The sequence below is a fragment of the Nipponia nippon genome, unplaced genomic scaffold (assembly GCF_047370975.1).
Source record: "Nipponia nippon isolate SJK-2023a ecotype South Korea unplaced genomic scaffold, ASM4737097v1 scaffold_25, whole genome shotgun sequence".
Lineage (NCBI taxonomy): Eukaryota > Metazoa > Chordata > Aves > Pelecaniformes > Threskiornithidae > Nipponia > Nipponia nippon.
The window spans coordinates 2,281,176-2,304,752 of NW_028262342.1; the positions used below are offsets into that span (position 1 = coordinate 2,281,176).

At 47.0% G+C, this 23,577-nt stretch overlaps 2 protein-coding genes across 6 annotated transcripts; one reads left to right on the top strand and one right to left on the bottom strand.

Moving 5' to 3' along the window:
- Positions 1-603: 603 nt before the first annotated feature.
- LOC148055239 (parathyroid hormone 4-like) lies at positions 604-15,053 on the bottom strand. 5 transcript variants are annotated; one of them, XM_087762051.1, is made up of 5 exons: positions 5,716-9,548; positions 5,056-5,197; positions 4,253-4,384; positions 2,748-2,920; positions 604-1,792 (listed from the first exon to the last, which is right to left on the bottom strand). In XM_087762051.1, the coding sequence occupies exons 4-5, from the start codon at positions 2,834-2,836 to the stop codon at positions 1,390-1,392; spliced, it is 492 nt and encodes a 163-aa protein (XP_087618177.1). In that variant the 5' UTR covers positions 2,837-2,920; positions 4,253-4,384; positions 5,056-5,197; positions 5,716-9,548; the 3' UTR covers positions 604-1,389. The 5 variants fall into 5 exon arrangements, with proteins under 5 accessions (XP_087618177.1, XP_087618175.1, XP_087618176.1 ...); XM_087762049.1 differs by having other exon boundaries at positions 5,272-9,548; XM_087762050.1 differs by lacking the exons at positions 5,056-5,197; positions 5,716-9,548 and adding an exon at positions 14,987-15,053.
- A 2,212-nt stretch (positions 15,054-17,265) lies between these two features.
- Positions 17,266-23,265, top strand: SRSF3 (serine and arginine rich splicing factor 3). The gene is made up of 6 exons (XM_009471560.2): positions 17,266-17,372; positions 18,186-18,393; positions 18,930-19,064; positions 21,195-21,233; positions 22,043-22,129; positions 22,394-23,265. Exons 2-6 carry the CDS (start codon positions 18,188-18,190, stop codon positions 22,419-22,421), a joined length of 495 nt encoding a protein of 164 aa, XP_009469835.1. The 5' UTR covers positions 17,266-17,372; positions 18,186-18,187; the 3' UTR covers positions 22,422-23,265.
- Positions 23,266-23,577: the final 312 nt, after the last annotated feature.

Below are 23,577 nucleotides of genomic sequence, written 5' to 3' on the forward strand. Positions count from 1 at the left end.
GGCCCAGAGGTGGGTTCGGGGAGGAAGGGCTCCCACCGCCCAGCTCAACACGCTCCTTCCTGGGGCAGCGTAACCCCGTTTGCATCTCAGCCCCCTTCTGCTCTTCAGGAACATCTGCAACCATCTGGTCCAGTAACGGTGTGACTGGGCTTGGGAATCTAACGGGGAGCTCTGAGGAATGGCGTGATGAAAGAAATGTGGTTCCATACGCATGTGGAGATGTGTGGAGATATTAGCAAAAGCGGATTTTGCTTCATATTAGTTTCATTTCTACAAAAAACGCAAGTGCAATTCAGAGGGTGAAAAGGGTTTTTATTATCAACAACATCAAGGAGTTCTTGGGTTTTACTCACTCAGCAATGCCTTCCGCATATGCACTTGAAGTCTATCGGCAACAGAGGAATTTCAGGATTCAAAATGGCGTGTACAGTCCCTACATAATGGAAACGCTGATGGATTTGTAACACACATGACAGAGATGTAATTTCTGAACGACTAATTTTGCAATTAAACTGGACCTTGCTTTGCTTAGACAGAGCCGGTCAGTTTGATATTAAAGGTGAATAGCAAAATCATGTGCTACGTCTTTCAGGAAACACAGACGGGCTCATGAAGCTGCTTTTCTGCCGAGAAAACCTGATGCACTGTCGGAGCTCTTGGAGAGGATTCCCATGAACAAAGAAAAGGTAGGAAGTCTTGAAACAAAGGGCTCGGATAGCGACCCTGGAAGCTGATTGTCATCTCTTCCACCAGCAGAACAAGGTGAATGTGTAGGGCTTTGGCAGGGAGGATGCGGATCACTGCCAACTTCGACCTCTGTGGCGTGGCAAAAGTTTGCCACCCTGAAGGGAAACTTGAGAGATGAAAGGCTTAAAACATTCTGTGTGCTGGAGAAGCAGGAAAAACCAAACATCTGGACCTAAAGTATAAGGAAAGTCATTACTGCTGCAGAGCAGGGCGGAACTGCAGGCAGGTGTGAAATAGAAGAGAATCTGTATGGGGAGGTAACGGCTTCTTCAGGAGTCAAAACATCAGACGGCAAGCGAGCCTGTGAATATGCAGATTAATGAACCAAACTCCCTGCTGCATGTGGCCTCCGAGAGCTACAGAGAGCTGCCACAGCCCTGCGGTATCAGCAGCGGACAGGGAGGGCCCTGCCGTGGAAAAAGAGATTTCTGGCCTGTGACAAATGACCCCGTCTCACAATCGCAGCACTCTGCCTGCCTGCTAGGGAGAGAACCTGGCTCCTTACAAGGGGCTGTTCAACATCTAGGAGTAGTTAATGGCACAAATGGACATTATTTTTCTTTTGCAGTTCACCTTTGCGCTAGAGCTTGTCCTTACAACATCACGTGTCTAAAGCAATGGACGGACCGAGCTGGATTGAGGCTAGTGGGCAAAGTTCTGTGGCTGGGTGCTAGGGTTGCTCTTGCTGCCCAGCTCTTTGATTTGAAGGAGGTCGAAAAGGTCTTGTGGGTTCCAGTGACCCTTTGGGGTCTTCGCATACTGCAGCAAATCCAGCTGCTCTGACGGGGGGAAGCCCTGCTCTTTTTCCGTCAGTTCCAGCAGCTGCTTCGTCAGGCTTGAAGTCCCGTCTCTGCTGATGCTGTTGTAGGGATCTGAGGGATCTTGGCTCTTCTGAGGATCCCACATGGCATTTGAAAGTGAAATATCCCTGCTGCTGGCTGTGTGCACGCTACCTAGGGCATTGTGGAGCCACATCAGGCGCTTCAGCCCTTGAAATGCCCTCCCTTTATCGTGCATGAGCTGATGCTCCGTCACGGCTCTTTTACTGCAAGGGGAAGAAAGAGTTAGTTAGGAAACAAGCACAGCCGGATCTAAGCTCCTATTTCAAACGTGGCTGATTTGCAGCCATCAATCTTAGATGCTTCCCTGAGCTGAGGAAGGAGCATTGGTGGTGGCCACAGGTGCTGTGGAGGACAGCCCCGAGGCCAGGCTAGTAGTGCTGGTGCCCGCAGCCAGCCTGGCCTTCGCAAAGCCCGCAGCGTGAGCCAGGCAGCCTCTTCCTGAAGATGGGAAGCTGAAACACTATGCCATTCCCAAAAGGTAGACTTTGAATCACTTTTTTTTTTAAAAAAAAGATGGTGAGAAAATTACCTTAGTAAAGAGCTCTTACAGAGGTTTGGTCTTTCCCAAATGTGGATTCTTTTCAGAGGTTTAAATACCAGAATAAAATTCCCTTTGCATGACCTTAGCGTTCTAGGATTGTTGGGTTTGTTTCTTTCCTTCCAGAGCTGTACGTCAGGAGTAATTTAACTGACATCAGTGGTGTCCATGAAGTGAAAACAAATCCTTATTTTCTTCAGATACACCAAAAATTTTGAGCCTAATATGACTGGGGAAGGCAGGATAATTCTGGGATGCAAATCTTTCTGGATTTCAGGCTGTTTAGATAACAGCTAGCTGCAGATTTGGATCTGAATGGGAACCTAAATATGGAATTTTAGTATCTGCCATTTCCATGGCTTGCGTGGAACATCCTTACATGATTTGCTACACTGTGTTAAAAGCATCGACTGAAATGTGGTATATGTTACGCATCTAAAAATGCAATTGGTCTAATTTTATACTGCATAGAGGGTGATCTAAAATGTTGCCTTATCAAATGTATAGAATTTTCCTTCCACCACGCCCTGCAGTAAATGACAGCAGTGCAGAATACAGCCCATTAAATCAAAGGCAAGCAGTCTTCTAATGATATTAAGTAAAAGGATGATATTGCTTACTTTTCAGTGTCTTGACATGTTGCAAAACAGGCAAAAAAAAGAATTGCCAAAAAGGTAGCCATCTGCAGAGATCTCTGGGGCAGGAACATTTTCTCTCTTCTTTAAATCTGCTCCACGGGACGAGAAGCTGACAGCGTGATCAAAAATCTTTTTTTCTCTGTTCTTTCTTTCACCTGACAAAATGAATTTCAGCCTTTAAGCACTGGTAAAAGTAGAGCATTGTACTGTGGTACATCATCCCAGGACATCCCAGAACATCAGACGTGGATTTGTAACATAGACCAGTAAAAGATGAATAGATTTCGTAGTATATTTCTACATTTCCTTGCTAAGAATCCTAAATCTCCTTTTCCACTCTTGCCTCTCAATATACTACTTCCCACTCTTGTGCATTTATGCAAGCACCGGCGATCATTTCATTTAGAACTGGCAAGAGACCTTCCTGATAAAAACTTAGCAGAAATTTCACAAAAAGATGAAGATTGCTGCCTAAGAAATCTGTCACAAAACTCAGTAAGACTGGACCACGCAGATCAAGTTAAAAGGTGTACTGAGCCCTGGGATCTGGAGCTGTAATACTACAGCCTTTTCCACGAGCAATACAAGTGCTGACCTCCAAATCTGCCACTGCACGAGGATGATATTAGACCGATAACTGGATTTCTTTTCTGTAAAGAAGTGGATTTCTGGCTTAGGGAAGTGACAAGTAGAAGATATAATTGTGCAATGATTATTTTCATCTAGGTAATAACTGCATTCAGTTATATATCTGCTCCTGGCGTTGGTACGCCTCTATCTACCCATCCTTTCAACCCCACCGCTCCGTTATCGCCAGGTCTATCGCTAAAATTTCTGCATGTTTTACACCAGTGACTGTACCCTGCCTTTAGGATTGGCTCCAGCCTGTCCCTTTAGTTATTTACTGGCAAATCCTGTATTAATTGTTACATCAAATCCTAGATGGGCAACAAGACAGAAGTTGCAGCATTTAAATTGTCATGTGCAAATAGTAAAGAAATGTTCCTGTATAATGAGGCTACTAATTTTTTGAAGAAATACTTCTTTTTGTGCAGAAGCAGTTTGGATTAATAAAAACCTTAGCACCTCGTCAAATGACTTTTCTTTATACTAACTTGAATTGTCAATGACTGGATAGAAACGCAAATTATATCATATATTTGGTTGTAAAAATTAAGCTTGTTCTAATGCTCCACTAATTTGTGAGTAATTTCCTTGGACAATATGTTCACATTAAATTAGGCATGAAAGAACAAAGAGGTACGAGTTCCAATTTAAAAATTTCTATATTAAAGACAGATATATACACATAAATATACATATAGATATATGTGTATTTACATGCGGTATGATATTTTAGGTTATGCTAATGCAGAACTCCTGCTCATACATAACGGACAAGCTATACTTTCCTATTGTGGTCAACAATAAACTATGTATGAATTAAAAAGCATCTTCCAGTTACAAAAGCAACATTTTCTACTTACTGTTGTAAGATCTTGTAGAGATCTTGTAGAGATCACGGTGAAGTTCTGATCTGCACAGATGTGTCTCCTTGCCAGTCTTGTTGTGACGTTCCAGTTGCAATGATGACAGGTGCCTTTCGCATTCTTTTATACCTGCCCAGAAACCACAGAAACAATAGAAATGAGCTCTACAGCACTTTGTGACTAAGACCTTTCCTCTCGTGTCAGCGAAATGAGACAGCTCCCTGTTTCCAGTGATAATAAATCTTGGATTCTAAAATGTTCCATTCAGCTGTGACTAAGGAAAAGATGACAAGTTTGTGGAGAGTTTCTTATTCTTTTGCTGTCTCTCCTGTTTTGTGAGAACTTTTTATTCTAACCCAGCGTTCCTGTGCCCCAAGATGATGGAAAAAGGATATCCAAGCCTGCTGTTCCATGGTTGATCAGGAAAAATGTCTCTGGTATGCAAAAGAGATCTCCCTCCTTTGCTGTCCTCATGGACTCACCTATAGGACACTAATGGTGCGTAGGAGGAATCTAAATCACCAACACTGATGAACTCTGTAATGCCAGTTATCATACAATCAGCAAAATGCAACAGTTATTTACAGAAAATCTAACTGAGGAGTTGGCAAATGAGATCCCACTGGATTTTAATGTTCAGAAGAAATTTCATTGTTGATTTTACAGTAAACCTATTTGTTTTAAATCTTGGAAACTGGGGAGATATGGAGAAGACTTATCAACTGACTAAACAATAAAAATGCAATTCTGATATGCTTTGAAACCCTACGAGTTGATGCCACGTGAGGTTTGATACTCACTTTATGATCTCTAACCAGCTCATTTCAATAGAATTTGGATACTCAGGACGTGGCTGGACCATTAGGCTGAAACACTAGACCAGTTGCTAGTTCTCAAAGTGAAAGAAAGGGAATGTATTTGTCATCTCTGAGGAAAAATTCCCTGGAAAGATGAAAAGATAATTTGCTTAGTGCTACCAGAAGCTACCGATTCCTTTCGCATAGGCACAGCCATACCTTCCCGTTAAACCCAGTCTCAGGTGAATGCAAACACGCTGTCCAAACGGAGACAGGCCCTATTAGCAGCGCTCGCACGACCTCATCTATTCTCGCAGCTTCTATGGACATCAAATTGCTTTTTATTATATTCGTCATGACAGCTTATTTTGAGCCCCGCTATTTCAGAGCAATCAAATAAGCGTTCCTGGTTTCATTACGTGAGTCCCAATTGTTAAGGAGAGTGTCACTCATTAAAGAGAACAAAGTGTATCACCAATTAAAGATGACATTTGTTAAATGTTGGTAAAACAGGGGCGTGCTTCGCATCTTAGTTTCCAGGGTAGCAGGTACGCTGCAGTTACACTGAATTATCTGCCTGTGAAACCACGGTTTCTTAGTTACATCTTCAAGGACTAATAAGCATTGGCCAAAGTCATGTCCAAAACATCTGGTCTAATTCACCCTTGAACTTTTCGAGCCTCCATTATATAATGGGTTTTCACTGAATGCGGTTACTGGCATCTCCAAGGGAAGAATTAATAGCGCATTAATGCGGGTGACTGCAGGCCGGCCGGAGAGGCTGACATGGGATGGGTAAATGGGCACTTGAAGCATTCTGGAACGGCCAAACCGCACTGCCATGGCTACACTCCTCCACTGGACGTTTCCTTCCATCCAAGGACTCAGAAGAAGTCAAAATAACCCTGGGCGTGACTTTCTAACATCTCCTTGAGAGGCGTACGTGAGGATGGCCTGCGCTGAAGTCACGGTATCTCTTTGAGAAGCATCCGGCGCAAAGACTTGCTGGCACTAGCGGGGAAGAGATGCTTGCAGGGATTGATTTCCATGGTTTGCAGTATTTCTAAAGGAAATATAAAATGTGTTGGTCGCACAGCTTATACCCCAGCCGCACGCATAGCAGTTAACATTTCTAATTATGATGGGAACGTTGCTAATTTCACAAGGAGAAATTGTACGGAGAGCGCTACCAGGTGGTATTTTTAGCTGGTATAGATTAATCTCTGCAAGAGCCCTGAACTGCGTAGAGCCAACTACGAGCCCGTTTTGCCAGGGAAGTAACCAGCAAACCCAGCTGATTGGCGTTCGGTTACCTCGGGGCCTCCCTCCAAGCGCTCTTGGAGCCATCAAAGGTTTTAGCCTTGGCTTCAAAGCCTTTGCTTTTCCTGGGCTTAAGGCCTGACTTCGCAGTAGAGGGTGCCTTTGCTGTTCAATCCCCTTTTTCAGTGGGAGTGTTTGAGCGAGGAGGGCTGTGCAAATTACGGTTTCCCAGGGAGTGCTGCTTTTGTTTTGCTTTCCAGTCCTCTCCCCAGGGAGCCAGGTGGGGGAGGAAGGGAATATGGCTTGCTGCAGAACGGGAAAGAAAAGGAAAGAGAAAGCCTGGAGGCCCAGTTGAGGGGGAAAAAGGAATGGGAGGAGGCAACAAAAAGCAAAGCAAATGTGCAAATAGCCTTGTTAGGGCAAGGGGGATCCCCTTGCCTGGGATTTTAAAGCTTAATTAGACAAAGAGTGTACAGCATCAAAGGGATCCTCGGTCTGTAGGGAGAAGGACAGGCAGATCTGATGAATTTTTTCCACGTACTGTTCTCTGTTATTCACCAATAACAGCAGTGTGGGCTCCAGAAGGCTTCGTGCTTCTCTAATGTAAAAATCGACTTCGTTTTTATGAATTTTTTTTTTTCCCCCTAACTGCTCTCAACAGACTAAAATTCACATGAGCTGTTCAGCGCGGTGTGTGGAAAGAAAGACACCGCCCTGTTGAGAGGAAACTGTTTGACCACATTTGGATGGTAAATATAGTTCCCCTGAGCTGCTGGTGAAGCAGCTGCTAATGAATGGCTGCTCTCCCTTCCTGGCCTCCCTAATTGAGAGATCAGAGGAAATGACACCTCGCAGCAAACCCAGAGGCCACCAAGACTTCTGCACCACCACACCCACGTGGCTCGGCACTAGGGGCCACCACCAGCCCTCTGCCCGGGGAGGAAGGGGCCAGCAGCAACACCGCCTCCGTAACCACTGGAAGGAGGTGAAATTCAGCTCCTTTAGAGAGCAGGCTCCAGGCTTCCCCTCGGTTTGGGTGCTTATAGCTCTTCTGTATCACCTTCTTATTGCTGGGAGGACAGTCTTGTGCAGTGGAGTAACCGCCTTTGAGGGGGGTAGGTTCCAGGGCCAGCGGCTGGGCTGCGTGGGCAGTTTTAAATCCTGGCTCCTAATCCATTACATACTCCATCATCCCAGAGAGAGCTCTCATCTTCCAGGGGATTAAAATTAGAGTTGAGCAGCAGTGAGTCAGGCTCACTGTTTGAATTTCCCATTTTCTGATTTCAAGCCAGATTTATAGAAGTGCCTGAAACTCACAGCTCTGTCTGAACACAGTAGCAAGGGTAAGTGTTTTGTCCTGCAAAACCTGCCCTGGAGCCAAGCCTGGGGCTGACTCTTTCTTTTTTTCTTCCCAAAATAGTCTCCAGATGGAATATTTTCTTGCGCGCAAAACAAATTCACGTGAAGCTGAGACAAAGCCTCCAGTCCCTTGTGCTGCTTCTGTAACACCCGCTGGGCTCTCTGAGCTTATCCCTGCTTCAACGGCGTTGCGGGATGCCTGGAGAGGTCTGCCGAGAACCTGGGCTGAGCAGAAACACAGGACGAGGAGGGGTGAGCCCCAGGGCCAGAGGAGCTGGCTGGGATCTGCCCCTGCCAGAGGAGAATGCCGCCACCTGGTGCCCATCTCTTGGTTGGGCTGGGCCGGGGGAGGCGGTGGGCAGGGGGTGCTGACCCCAGGTGAGCCAGGGCTGTGGTTCAAGGGCAGCCCTAAATCCTGCCTGAGAAGCAGGGGAGCCCTGGGGCTACCTGGGAATCAGCTGGCTCGTCCCCAGACCAGAGGGGGTGCCCAGTCGCCAACGTCTGTCGGACCAAGAAGGTGTTTCTTAAAGGACCAAATTGGCCAAGAGCTGGGCTGGATTTCTTCTTTCTTTCTAGCGGCAGCAAATGGTTTACTGGCCCTGAGGGAGGGCGGTGCGTCAGTCTGCCACCGCAGAGAGGTGGTGGGACTCCCAGCACAGGGTCTGGGGTTGTAATCAACACCCAGCCCTCAGATGTGAAAGGTGCAGAAGGAGGTAGGACCCCAGCAATGGCAGAAGGTTCCCACCTGGGAAGGTGGGGATGAAGGCTGAGGAACGGGGAGTCTCCAAATGACACGTCAGTCAAGTCATTTGTCACTTCTTGCTAACTGAGCCCCAAGTGCTGGGTCTTGGGGACGTGCTGTGTCCCTGCGCTGGATGCTGAGCATGTCTTAGTTGAGGTCTACAATGTATAAATTACAGTCTCTTGCTTCACTCTTCCTTTACTTAAGGTCTGAGGCACAGCTAAAAGCTTTCACAGTGTAAAAATTTATACATTTTAAAAGTGAGGGAATAAGGGACAGGGACTTGTACCCTGTAAACAGAAGAGCAATCGTGGCAGGAATATGCTTACGCAAGCTGGTTGGAACATATCTAAAGATCAGACAAGCGTAAGTCACTGTTTCTTTAGAAAATAGCTATCGTCAAGATGAGGCTGGTGGCAGGATGTGAAAATGGGCTGAATCCACAAGAACTTCACAAGCAGCTAGCTGAGGTGTGACGTGCGTTCAGCTTTCTGACTGAAGTAAAGGCCTGTCCCCTCCGACCAGTTCCTGTTGTGTACGCACAATGACGTTTCCTAGCAAAAGACCTTTCTGTAGATACAATCGTGCCAGTAAATAAGTATTTTTGCTAATGTCTAGTTCCGCTTGAGGAGCAACTCTAAGAGATCCTATTGCTGGTAGAAGTACTCTTCAGTAAATATTGTCTGTCTCCCTCAGTATCCCTTAAATTTGGCTCACATGGCTGAGGTTTCTTCCAAACCGTAATGGCTAGAAGATGTTCGTTTTCTTACATGAGTTTTAAATCTCAGAAACCATGACAGCACCTTACTTCATGTCGGTGCGGTCATGAGTTCTGGTCGCACAGATAACTCTGCTCCACTGTAGCTGGGCAGGCGTTCAGTGCCTTTTCAATCGCGGCTTGGCCCACCTGTTCAAAGTAGATCTGGTTTGGTTTGTAAGGTCAATGTTCTCTCCTCCCTGTTATGGAAGATCCGGTGAATGTAGAAGTTCTGTGCATCTCACAAATATTGGACAGAAATGGTATTTTCTTACTGCAACAGCAAGGGAGTTGCAATGCAGCAGGATTTTTCAAACTAGCTTACAAACTTGGAATAAGGAAGAAAGTAATGCAACACAGTGCGGCTTTCCTATATGTATATATGTGTAGCAAACACTACACATCAAGGTTATCCCCCTAGATCTCCAGCCGACCCGGGCTTTATACCCCCAGCAGTAGGTGTGTCATGTTATAAGGGGCGGAGACAAGGGAGGGTCGACCCTTAACTCTTTCCGTACAGCACGTGATCTTCCGGTCGCCAGCCCTTATCTTTACTACATTTCCCCCTCCCTTAGCTCCAGTAATTCTGGATCTTGCTGGGGAAGCTGCGTGTAAAATAATCGATATATGGTAAGACTTATACAGACACGCATCCGTTACGTTCATAGATTTTGCCCAGTCCAGCCAGTAGTTCGTCGCGGCTCCCTCATTACTCCCCCACACCATCAGGATGCATAGGGAAATGGTAACCTGTCAAGATAAGACTCAATAGATTGATTAATGTCTATACGGTCGAATATTTCGACTGGGTACCCATTCTAGCGTCCCTTTCTCGGTTTGCACACACGCATACCCACGTCCCAAGCAACGGAGGGAATAAGGGCCCCCCATTCACGGGTTTGCAGGTCCCGTACTTGAACCAAAGGGTAAGGCCCTTCGTTCTCATCGAGCCGGAAATGTGCCTGGGTTGCAGTCTGGGTTTTATAGGTGTTCCCTCGAATGGTATGATTTAAGGTAATTAGTGCCGTCGTCAACAGACGCTGTGCCCGAAATAAGGGAGGGTCAAGGGGGGGGGGGACCCCTGTTCCTGGGCTTATCTTTTCCCCTCCCTAAGTCGGTCGAGTAACTCTTTTAATGTGCGGTGCGCGCGTTCTACAATGCTTTGGCCCGTACTGTTATAGGGAATGCCATGACTCAACTGAATATCCCAGCGCGCGCAAAAGTCCTTTGTCTTCTTGCTGACATATGCCGCTCCATTATCTGTTTTAATTTTTTGTGGGATGCCAAGTTGCGCCATACAGTCCTGCCAATGTAAAATAACTGAGAGAGCATTTTGTTTAGCATGCATAGTCGCTAAAATAACTCCACTGCAGGTATCAACTGTGACATGCAGATACTTACGTGGATTAAAGGGTTCATAAATCGTAACATCAGACTGCCATATTTGGTTGGGCTGCAACCCTCGAGGGTTTACCCCTGCCTCCCAGAGGGGACCTTTGGAACACACAGGACAAGCAGCAATCACAGAGCGAGCATCTTGCAACGTAATGCCAGCGAGCCTAGCTAAACCGCGAGCTCCACAGTGGAGGAGCTCATGCAGGCGGAAAGCTCGCCTTAGGTTAGAAGTTTCTTCAACCGCCAGTACGCTCTTTGCTAAGCTGTCCGCTATTTCATTCCCAGCAGAAAGAAAACTCGGTATGGAACTATGACTATTAACATGGATAGGACAGACAGGAGCGGTTCTCATTTGCAGTGCGGTGAGCAACATTCCGGCAATCTCTGACGTTGCCCCAAGTGCCCATCGGCACTTCTTCAGTAACTTATATACATAGCAAGAGTCTGTGATTAGATCCAAGGCCTCTTCGGGCCATTGAGTGAGAGCCATCCATACTGCTTTGGCCTCAAGATACTGCACGGATTGCCCTTGATCTTGATAACTAATGTGGGTCCACTGACCATCCTCCTGCCATGTAACGACAGCTTTCCCAGTAATCGATGACGCGTCGGTAAAAACTGTGCGGCCTCCGGTGGGTTGTTCAACTATGGCACTAGCTGGCAAAAAATGGAGTACCTGGATTATCTCCCCACAGGGGTGTGGTCTTAGACCTTCAATACGACCCGTAAATTCAGCTATCGCCGCTTGCAGGAGCCCCACTTGTGGAAGTACCAACTCCCACTGTGCCAAAGAACAGGGCAATGCGATGACCTCCGGGTCCTTCCCTGTTAAGTGTTGAGTTTGCCTCCGACAGCGGAGAATAAGCTGGGATAATAATGTTGGCCAAGAAATTAAAGCCGTCTTTGGTTTGCCTTGATACAACCAAGCAAAAGGCCAGCCTTTTTCACCATTATTTTGAATTAGTAAACCATGGCCAGCGGTATCGGTCATGTAAATCAGGGCAGTGACCGGTTGTTCAGGTGTAAATCGAGCGAGACCCCAATGCTGGGCTCGCTCCATAATTGTCCTAAGAATCTCCTGATGGTTTCTTGAAAGAGTCCTTGGAGCTAGGTGGGAATCTCCTCCTTTCAGGAGTTGATATAAGGTAGTCATTTCTGCCTCAGATATTGGAATAAAGTTTCTAAGCCACAATAGTTGTCCAATTAATTTTTGTGCCTCATGGAGTGTTGTCACTGTAGTCCGAATTTCAAATGATTGCGCTGTCACGCTTCGTGGCCTCAGTTGAGTACCTAAATACTTTACTGCACGCCCTACCTGTGTTTTCCGAGGCTCAATGTGTAACCCATGTCGCTCCAAACTGACTATCAGCTGCACGCGTGCCTTTTCCAGTAACTCCTCTTGGTTGGACGCCAGTAACACGTCATCCATGTAATGGAAAATGATGACCGTAGGGAAATTTTCTCGAATAGGGCGTATTGCAGCAGCTACAGCAATTTGACACAAGACTGGTGAGTTTTTCATGCCCTGGGGTAACACCTTCCATTGATATCTGGCGCACGGGTGTTGATTGTTAGGCTCAGGAACAGTAAAGGCAAAGCGTACTCTATCTTCTTCATGCAAGGGAACACTAAAAAAGCAATCTCTAATATCTATAACCACTATTTGATAGTCAGGTGGAATCATGGCCGGAGAAGGGAGGCCCGCTTGTAGCGGACCCATGTCTTGTATACATGCATTAACTGCGCGTAGATCATGTAGCAGTCGCCACGCTCCCGATTTTTTCTTTATCACGAAAATGGGGGTGTTCCAGGGACTTGTAGAGGGTTCGATGTGTCCTGCGTCAAGTTCTCGTTGTACCAATTGTCGAACAGCCGCCCTCTTTTCCTCTGTCAATGGCCACTGCTCTACCCACACTGGTTTATCTGTCAACCAGGTGAGTTTTAATGGGCGGACACAGGCAGTGGCCATTATGATAAATTTGTACGCAGCACTATATTCATCTTCTGCAAGCAACATCGTCCCAAGATGACAATGGGTAACTCAGCAATGACAGGGTTACACCATGCTACCCTAGCTTGTCCAGATTCCGGATCCTTCAACATAATTTGCATTGGGTTCCTGCTTTGATGCGAGGTCTGCATGCCTCCCACGCCTTGCAGCGAACCTCTCGGTTTGAGTGGCCAATCATCTGGCCATAGATGTGATGGGATTACTGTAACATCCGCTCCTGTATCTAAAAGGGCTCTTAACACGAGGCGTGGTGTTCCCCCCAACGCTGGGAGCCATGGGGTAACTATAATATCTACTTCTGGTCGTGTGGTCATGTTTAGGGTGAGTGCCACATACGGCGAGGCTCTATCCCCAGCCTCCTCTATTGCGCGCTCCCATCTCCCCAAGGCAGCTGAGTTGGATATTGCATCATTGGGACCGCAGGCGACTGTGCTGGTCCCGGGGAAGGAGAGACTCCCTGTGCCATACATTGCGCTGCTGTCGTCGGGCCTGTTGAGCTGATCACTGGGGCAGGTGGGGATGGCACGGCCCTCAGCCATCCCCTCTTCTCGTTTCCCCAGCCCGGTCTCCTTTGCTGACTCCCCGATTTGCACTGTCGAGCTCTGTGGCCTAGTCGCCCACAGCGCCAGCATCGTAGGTCTCTCTTTCCTTCCCCTGTTCCGGGGGTGTTTATTTTTGAAGGGGCATTGTCGCGCCATGTGTCCTTGCCCCCCACACCTATGGCACATAAGTCGTGCGTCATGCGGCAGGCCGCATGGACTGCGGCCACTACCGGTTGCATACTTTGCGCCTGTTCCTGTTCCAGCACATAACGAATCATCTGTGAAAGCGTGGTCCCTATGGGTAACTGTCTTAGCAACACTGCAGTTTGTGGGTTTGCTTGCGTACGTGCACAGTCAAGCAATATTGCCTCCTTAGCCTGCTCAGGAAGTCGAGCAACCTGGAGCGCCGCTTGCAGCCGGTCTAAAAACTTTGTGAAGGGCTCACTTAACGATTGCCGTATTTGGACCCATGGAGGCTCCCTTTTATCAAGAGCTGCGATGATGCGTATTGCTTCCTGGGCAGCTTTCGAAGATGCAGCAAAATCGCGCCCCCGCATTCGCTGAGCCTGTGCCTGAGGAGTTGCGAACTGCCCTTCACCCATCAGCTGCTCTAAAGTCACTCCTGCCATGGGATGGTTGGCCTGTTGCGCCTCAATAACAACTTGGGTGCACCGATTCCTCCACTCCTCCCTAAACAATACCATCATCGAGGGGGTCAATACGGCCCGCATCAACTGAATGATATCAAAAGGTGCAAGCGGCGTTGCAAAAACACAGTCTAATAGGACTTGGGTCTCTGGGGAATTTAATCCATGACTTTTCACCGTTGTGACCAATTCTTTCACCAACTTTGCATCTAACGGTTGCCACTCATATCCTCCACCTGGGGCTGCTCGGATAGGAAATGCTTGAATCGGAGGGGCCTGGAATCGCACTCCTTCCAAGACACAATTTTTTGCAATCATCTGCCAATCTGTCCCGTTTGCCCTCTCTTTCGGCATTCCCCCTGGCATAAGACTTTCCGCATTTGCCACCACCCCTCTCAATCGGCTGATCAATGCCTCGAGTTCCCTTGAAACCTCGTTAGTCCGTCTCGGAAGCGGGGGCGGATGAGCAACAATCGAGGATCCCTCGTCACCCCCTTCACCCTCACTGCTATCAGAGCTCATGGGGTAATCGTGTACAGGCTCCCTCCACTGTGAGGGAATACCAGTTTGATTTCCCATTGCCCTAGGGATAGGGTTCCCTCTGGTGGCTCAGGTATCACTGGCAGTGCCGGGGGAGCCCTACCACCCCCTCGATGTCCTGCGCTCCGCTCTCTGTGTGTCCAGCACTCGTCGATCACTGGGATACAATGGGGCGTCCTCAGGTGTTTTGCCTTCTTTTTCTCCTTCCCGCCATCTTCCTTCACGTAGTTCACGATACTGCTGGGATCCCACATCACGCCCCGGGACCCAATCCAGCAACCTATCAGTCAGCTCCCTTTCCACACATTGTTGCAACTCGCCCCAGGGGTACTGAGGAAGTGGCAGATCCGCCGGTGCAGGAGGTGCCGAAGGTTCCGTGGGCGGCCGCTCTAAACTCCCCACTTGTATCGGGAACACCTTTCCCGACTCCTTTGTTCCCGCTGCACCATAGTCTCCCTGCACCTCCCCTTCCTCCGTTGGCTCAGCCCCCAGTAACAACGGTTCCGTCTGTGTCCCACAGGCCACTCCTTCCCAGCCAGCCTGGGTCCCCTCCGAAACTAAACTTGTTGGCTTTTCGTTCCCAGGAGATTCCTGCCCCATCAGCACACCACGTGCAGCAGGTCGGCGCCGCCTTGCCGCAAACCCCCGCTTGAGCACCCTTGTCGTTACCGACTTTAGTACCTTTATGAGTTCCGCGAGCTCCATCGCTGTTGCCTGATCACGTCGGGGTCACCACTGTGTAGCAAACACTACACATCAAGGTTATCCCCCTAGATCTCCAGCCGACCCGGGCTTTATACCCCCAGCAGTAGGTGTGTCATGTTATAAGGGGCGGAGACAAGGGAGGGTCGACCCTTAACTCTTTCCGTACAGCACGTGATCTTCCGGTCGCCAGCCCTTATCTTTACTACATATATGTACACATATATAGCGATGCTCGGAGCCGATTCGGGGTATCATCTTTCGGAGGACAATCAAAACGCTGACTGTTGAGTTACCGAAGTGCTGCGTGGCTGCGTTGGGGCATCCTAAAACCGACTGTGGGAATAGGTTGGGCTTTTGGCTGAACACAGTTGCCTCTGTTCTGACCTCTGCCTTTTGTCACGGTTATGTGCCACGTTTAGTTTCTTTATAATGCCAAAAGCAAACTGAAAATGGATTATGTTTGGATGACGTGCTTTTTACAGTATGTGATTTATAAAGCATGGTGATGGGCCTAAGCCCGTGTAAGAAGTGCCTTGAACAGAACAGGTAGTGGCTGAGTGCTGAATGCCCTGCTTACTTTGCAGGAGCTGAACCTACTTCTGAATAAATCCTTTGTTGCCAACTCTGTCATCTGTGATTATTTCCATATGTCATGTGTAATTTTGGTATGAAGTTAAAAGATCTGTTAAGATTACAAGGTTGTCCGAGTTGCTCTCTTACTGTTCGGTGTGGTTTGGTTTCTTTCTTTTAAACATTCATTATTGCAAAGCTTAAATCATATTTCAAATGTACATTATGTGAGATGAGGCAGGGTCTAGTTAATGTTGCAAACGCCAATCGAGAAGGGAGGCGAGCATGGGAAATCACCATCTCGAAGAAATCGTAAAGTGAAATGGCTGAACAGCCCCAAGTCAGCTTCAAATTATTTCCTTTGTTTGTGTTGCCTCAGGAAATTAACCATCAGCTAATTTAGATTACAATGCATTAGATTTCGCTAATTAAAAGCAGGTAACTGTCAGATAACTGCAAACATGGTACAGATACTTTAGAGCATCAGTTACCTCAAAATCCTTGTTGTTTTTCTGTCCCTTGGCCAATTTTGACCCTTGGGAGGATTTTACTGAGAAGAGGCTTTTCAAAATGTGGGATGCTGGAAAAGATTTTGGAAAATTCTAATGAATTACACCAGCTGGTTGTCTTTAATGCCAGTACTTTTTTTACACGCTGGTACAATTCTATTAGACTGAGGATGCCCCATCCTCTGCACAGTTCCTGCTTGGAAAACACAGTGCATGTGTATTAATTTGTACTCAAAATGCCTTATCACATATAATATTCCTCAAAGTATTATTAATTATACTTGTACCAGATACATTTGTCTTGTCTGGCCCAAGTCAAAAAGGTAAAGTCTGGATTAAACACAACCTACCGATGTGGCTGCAAAGTGATGTTTTGGGAAGTTATTGCAGCAACAGCCCTGGATGGGTTTCTCGCATTAACCTGGTAACCCAAAACAAGGTGTTAGTTATCTAAGGCAACCCCTCTGGAGCAAGTTTTTTTTTTAACTCATGTTAAAACTCATGTTGTATGTCCTAGCTAAATGAATGAGTTTAATAAAGTATGTCAACACCCCTAACAATGCCCTCTGTAACTACAATTCCTTACTTCAAATCCTCCGTTTTCTGTTGAGTGCTGAAAAAAAATCACTTCTTTTGTGCCTCAGTAGGTGGAGGCCCAGACATAAAATTTACCAAAAACTATGAGTTAACACCAGTTTGCTCAACACATTTATTTAAAGCCCCTGCCCATGGGGAGAAATGGCTAATAGTGAACCGAAGCTTTCATACTTGTAAAACCCTATGTGATGAGGGGATGATGCTTAAAAAACACGGCCTACATGTATCCCACTGGGTCAGAGAGACATAACAAGAAAAGAAAACCTTCTTTTTCCTTTTTAGCCAACAAAACAGCCTCCTTGTGTGTGTTGCCGTTTCCTGATTTCAGGGACCTGAAGTCTTCCCTCGATCATCAGTTTCTAAAGCGCAATTTTGGGCGAGAGGAGGGGAAGGTCTCGGCCTCCGGGCTCCCGCCGCCGCCGCTGAGGGGAAGCCCGCCCGCCGCCGTTTGGGGCCGCGCGGAGGCGGCGGGATGAAGCGAGTTGTCAATCAGCGGAACGGCGCCCTCTGATTTGCTGCTGGGTGGCGTCACGTGGGAGTGGGCTGCCCGTATATAAGGGCGGGCGGGGTAGGTGCCCGCCGCCATTTTGTCCAGTGAGGAAAAGCGGAGCGGGAGTCTCGTTGAGGGTCGAGTCGGCTACGAATTTAGCGCGGGCTCCCTTCGCGCGCCCTCCCTCTTAGCATCGGTGAGGATCTTCACCTCGGAGGGCGGGGGGGAGGCGGCACCCGCGGTCTCGGTCGCCGGCAGGGTGGATGGAAGCGGCGGGGCCCGGTGGCGGCAAACAAAGAGCAGCCGCCATTTTGTAAAGCTGGGCCGCGGGCGGTGGCTGCCGCCACGCTGAGGAAAGCCGGGCGGGGAGAAGGCGGGTAGGCCACGGATTGCCTTGAAAAGCCCGCTCGCCGCTTTTTCTCGGCGGCTGCGGCCAAGCGAGGCGAGCTGCGGCTGGGCGGGAGGTGCCGCGGGGGTGGTGTGGCGCCTTCCCGCCCGCTCCGGGAGAGCGCTGGTTCCTCACGCCGCGCACGCAGCCCTGAGGAGACGCTCTGGAGGGATTCCCGGAGCGCTCCCGGCGTGGCCTCTGCCGGAGATGGCGCTGCTTGTGGCCCCAGCATGTGCAGCTTCCCCCGAATCCCGCTCCGAGAACAATGGAGCCCTTCTCCCGCCCCGCGCTCCCCCTGCAGGCCCGGCCCCCGCTGTAACCCAGGGGTAGGGGAGAGGGGCGCAGAGAAACACCCCCTTTCAAAGTTGGGGAGCCTTAAAAGTAAACGAAATTCCCTGAAGTAGTGAATTTTAATCGCGATTACGATATAGCAGCTAGCTCTTGTGTTTGGTTTTGAACACTCTCCTTCCGCCCCTTCCACACAGGTTAATGTTTCTATCATGTCAGATCATACCGGTGTTGAAGTTCCTAGGAAAAGCAACCAACAGAATTATTCCCTTGTAAGTGAATAAACACTTGCTGTGTGTTAAACATACACGAGCTTTTTTTTTTTTGTCCTAGCAATGCATCGTGACTCTTGTCCGCTGGACTGCAAGGTTTATGTGGGTAACCTTGGAAACAATGGCAACAAAACTGAATTAGAGCGAGCTTTTGGCTATTACGGACCACTGCGCAGTGTGTGGGTGGCGAGAAATCCTCCTGGTTTTGCCTTTGTGGAATTTGAAGATCCACGAGATGCAGCTGATGCAGTAAGAGAACTAGATGGAAGGTAAAATGTGCTTCTTGTGCGCTTGGCTTGCCTGGTGAAAATAAGAGAAATTGTGGGTAGTGAGACAGCTTAAATTGGGAAGCTTCAACTGGCAAAACCAAGGACATGTTTGTTATGCAATGTTTATTTGTACAGTGCTATAAGGGTAGTGTTTCTTAATAGTGCAGGAATAGCATTGGGACGGTTAATTTTATACATTTTAGGGTTGGACTCCCAAGTTAGACATGACTTTGACCTCTTGGTGTGTGTTAGTTAAATTCAAGGTGGTGTTACTATACAGAGGCAAAACTGATCTCCTTGGTTCCTTCTCTTCCCACTTTAATAGCATGGCAAGCTTTCAGACGTGGCCAAACCTTTTGTCTGTCATGCTGGCGTCTACTTTTTTAGGCTGTGAATACTGTGTACTTGGATGAACGCATATATACAGAATGTCTTACCCCTTGTTGTCTATTTCTTTTCCCTCTCCTGATTCTGTAGGTTTTCTGCAGGCAGATTTGTCCCTAGACATGCTAACCACTGTCAATATCTTTTCCCAGAACCCTCTGTGGGTGTCGTGTCAGAGTGGAGCTCTCCAATGGTGAGAAACGGAGTCGGAACCGTGGTCCACCTCCATCCTGGGGCAGGCGTCCTCGAGACGACTATCGCAGAAGAAGTCCTCCTCCCCGCCGCAGGTACTCTAGGTCAAAGTACGCTCATAGGCTTTTTAAAAGCATGTTGATGGATAACATTCATCTATCTGATGACAATTTGGAGATGGTAAATGCTTAAAAAAAAAAAACAAACCCCAAAACCCCACAAAATCGAGGTGAACTTAAGTTGTGTTGAATGTTGGCTTTTGTCCTTAGGTCACTGTGCAAGTTGGTAGTCAGCGCCCTCTATCCTGGACTTATCCTTGTTCCTCCTAAAATCTGCTCATCTTCTAGTCACACTTTCCCTTTCTTCCCCATACTTCAACTTAGGCTGTTCCTTTCCTTTATTCCATAATGGCAAAACATGACATACAGCAGCTTAGCATTTCCATACAGATGTGTTTCTCCGCTTTGTTTGGACAATTTAAATACTTTCCAAGTAGGCAGCTGTTTAATAATAGATCAAGTAACAGTTGCTCTAAACATCTAGAATCTTGACACTTTAGTGTTAGTTTGGAATTAAAACATCGTGTGACGATCCTGTCACTGGAGGTTTGCAAACCCAGCTCTAAAATATAGCAGGATTTTTGGTAACTGACACGTTCTTGGACCCAGACTAGCTTGTCTGGCGGTTTAAGTCTGCAACGTGGTTTTTGCAGGACTGAATTTACCTGTTGCAGGTGAGTGAAGTCCTCACAAGTCAGGGTTTCGAGCTTACCCTTTTGCTGTTGAAAAATAACACATTAGGAGTATTTGTTAGCTAATAGATGGTTGTACTGATGGCTTGTTTTTCATTTTTTTTATGCTTTTTGGTCCATCTATTAATAAAAATGAACCCGTTACAGAGTCACCATCATGTCTCTTCTCACCACCCTCTGAGTCTGCATTAGCCAGTCAACTAGCCCTTTCAGCGTCATGTGACCAGCGCGCCCCATTCAGCTTGGCTGGTGTCGTTTCACATGACCCAGGCATGGCCAGTCGTCAGGTTGCACCGCCCTTTGGTTCCCGAGCATGCTGTTTTCTCTCAGCCTTCTCTCCAACCTTAACCAAATCGGCAGCAGCCACCTCGACCGCCCACACATTCCCGGCCAATCAGCTCAGCTGTTTATTTACCAAATGTCTTCACAACAACTACAGCAGCAGCCTTCGGCTAACAAAAAAGCAGGAAAAATCCACAACACCCCCTTCGCCAACCAACTAAATACAACGCAACATCTGGCAAAACCTTTTCAGCAAATTCTTCTTGGCAGTCAGTCCGGCAGCCTCACCTCACCATTTCTAGCTTGTTGAAACCAAAAACTAGTAAGTTTTTCCTGCTTATACAGTTTACTGCTGGTTAAAATAAGGAGTAAGCGGCTTATAAGTAATTACTTTTCTCAATCAAAGGCTGGCTGTGCATAATTGAGTGGTAACGTACATATGTTGCTTGAGAAAACTTTTAAGGGTGATATGGAAGCTCTTACACTGTGAATAACGTAAAAACCGGTATATTTGCATGTGAGATGCCAAACTAAATTTTTAATAAAGCTCTAACAAACTTAGCTTTTCCTTGCCAGAAAAATCCTATCACCTTTAAATGGTTTTACTAACAGTTTTCAAAACTTAAAACAATTACTTTTTGGGATGAACTGGGCCGAGCTAAGGTTATTTTTATTTTTTATTTTTTTTAAAGAAAATAGTCTAAACACACTCTATGGCATTAAAAATTACAATCACAAATATGCAGTTCTAATGTAGCACTTAATGGCATTATCAATATTGACACTGAGCGCATTTTCACTTTTTTTTCCACTTGGTATGTCTTGTCATGGACCTTTTTGGCTTGCATGGGTTCCAAAACATTTGGTCTGTGCTATTTTTTTTGGAACCACTTGTGGGACTTTGGTGTGGTGTTCTGGGCAGTGTATTTAGTTGAAATGGAAAGTGTTGCATTGGACAACTCTGCTATGAAGCATTCTTAGTTAAAGTGAATTCGTGGTTGGAAACGTGCTGTTCACACTGAGCTTTGTTTTACTGCCTAATCTTTCCATGCCTTTTACTGGATGATGGATGCCAGTTATTCTTGGCACGTTCCCTGGGCCCAACAGTGAGTTTGACAAGTTGGGAAATGCCTCACTCCGTTAATGCTGAAAGAATTGATAAAAAACCTCACATTTCTTTTTCTGGTTCTAGATCGCCGCGAAGGAGAAGCTTTTCTCGTAGCCGCAGCAGGTATGCATCAGTTAGTTATAGCCTGGACCGCTTTGTCCAGGAAACGTAAAAAGAAACAAACAGAAACGGCTTAATTTTTGGTCTGTACGCATTAGGGTAGGCATTGTAGTTCAGTAAACGGGAGAAATGGGTTCGTGTCTGTCGTACTGTTTGCCTGGAGTTAATACATTTACACAGCTATTTGAGATTCCAGGGTCATCAGTTGCAGGATATTAAGCATGGAAGTAATCAGCGTTTCTGTTCTGCAGCTGTCCAAGGTTCCTGCCAGTTTTTATGAAAGTTTCTGTCTTAATGCGCTGCTCTCCTCCGAATACCGTCAGCCACAAGTGCAGATGATCAGAAACGTAGCGAGCGTGTTCTGCTGTCGCGTACCGCAGAGCGTTGGGTGGTGATGGCACAGTGGGGTAACGCGGTTTTGTGTTAGGATCTTGGAAGCTTCCAGAGTCCATAGGTGATTTTTACGTTCTTGTAGCATAGGGTGCTGCGTTGCTGTACAGGATGCGTAAGTATCCGTGGACATGCCGCGTGAGCAGAGGCACGGTCGCTTGCAGCCTGACTCCAAACAGGTTTAAACCGCTGCAGAGGAACAGATGCCTGTTCACAACACTACTTAAGCTGTGTTGTGTGGCTCAAGCCGATTATTCTTACCTGACAGAAAGGCTAATGCCGTAATCTTTAACAGGTTTCCCCTGGTTGAACAGTTAAAAACCTTAACCTCCCGAAGGGAAGGTCTTCAGATAGCCGTGTTATCCTGGTTAATTCAGCTTTGCTTTGACACTGCAATCACCTTGCTTTGTAATCTTGAACAGGTCCCTCTCCAGAGACAGAAGAAGAGAGAGATCACTCTCACGGGAGAGGAATCACAAGCCTTCTCGTTCCTTTTCCAGGTCTCGCAGGTAGGACGACTCTTACAGTGGTTAAGCATTTTGAGTAAATCTGTAAAAACGACTTTTTCCGTGTCTTCATGGTACTGAAATAGGGTGTGGTGGAGAATCATCTCTAGTTCCTTAACAGTGTTTTTAGGAATTAAATACGCAGCTTTATTAAATGAACCGTATCTTTACAGTGTTTAAATGTCGTCTACTGAGTTGGGCTGGGGGGTTCAAAGCAAAATCCGCTGCTGTCGGCACCCGAAAGCTAACCCGTCTTTTCTTCTCCAGTCGCTCCAGGTCAAATGAGAGGAAATAGGACTCTGAGGAGCTGTGTACAGGAAGTCATTAGATCCGAGGACAGGAGGAGTATGTACAGAACATTGTTTTGTTTTGAAACTTCATAAAGCTTGGTGCATTTTTAAAATGTTTTAGCTGTTGAACTTGCTTTGTTCCTTGTATCTTGTAACAGGTGGCAAATGTAAAGATGTGAATCTGTATATGGTTCTGAGCAGATCATATGATTTGTAATATTAATCGCTTTACAATGTACCATTATACATAATGTTTTGTTTGTGTTGAGTGGTGAGCAGTTTGTCTTGCATAGATAGAAGAATGTTTCTGGTCTTGACATGCTGGGGTCTGTTTTGCTGGGATTCAGCTCTCGGAAGGAGGCATGCAATGAAGATGGGTTCATTGCGGAAGCGTGGCCGTGAGCAGTGTTCGCCTGTGCAGAACGAGATGTAGATGCTTCATAGTGCAGTTCTTGGAAACAGTCGGGAACGTCGAGCCAGTGGCGTGTGAAGGGAGTGACTGAGCTGCAGTTTTATCCAGAGCTCTAGTTCTGCCTTCCATTACCTGGAACAGAGCTACCTTATATTATGTGAAATATAAATTTTTAGCCGTAGGGTCAGTTAATTTTGTACTTCATGTGACTAGAGTACTTCTTAAGTAGATGATTGTTTGATTGACCATCTATTCCAGGACCTCTGAATAGACCAAATACACAGCAGAACTGACAACTGGAGTGGGTGTGTTGCGTGTGTGATGGTACATTGTAAAAGTTATGAATTAAACATTTCTTTACTGTACAAGAATTTTCATGTGACTTGTAAAATGTCTTTTGTGAGATTCTTGGGATTAAAGTTTTGGTTACAACTTGTCGTTCAGTATTTAACTTGAGTACGTGCTCCGTACGTTCGCTTTGCAGAACGTGCACTCGGGGCTTGTGGTGCAACTCGGTTTGAATGAAACGCGCTCTGCGGCACGGAGTGAAATTACACTTGCCACGTCTCGCCGTAACACACCTGCAGCTGTTGGTGTTCCGACGCTGTCGTAAGCGGCAGGTTGCTGCCTGCGGCTGCGCTCCACACCGCCTCGCGTTTCAGCGCTGGCATCCGCTGCCAGTGTTACAAATGCAGCCTAGGTGGGCTTAGCAGACGGCGCTAGCTTGACTTCGTGCCTAACAGCGAGCT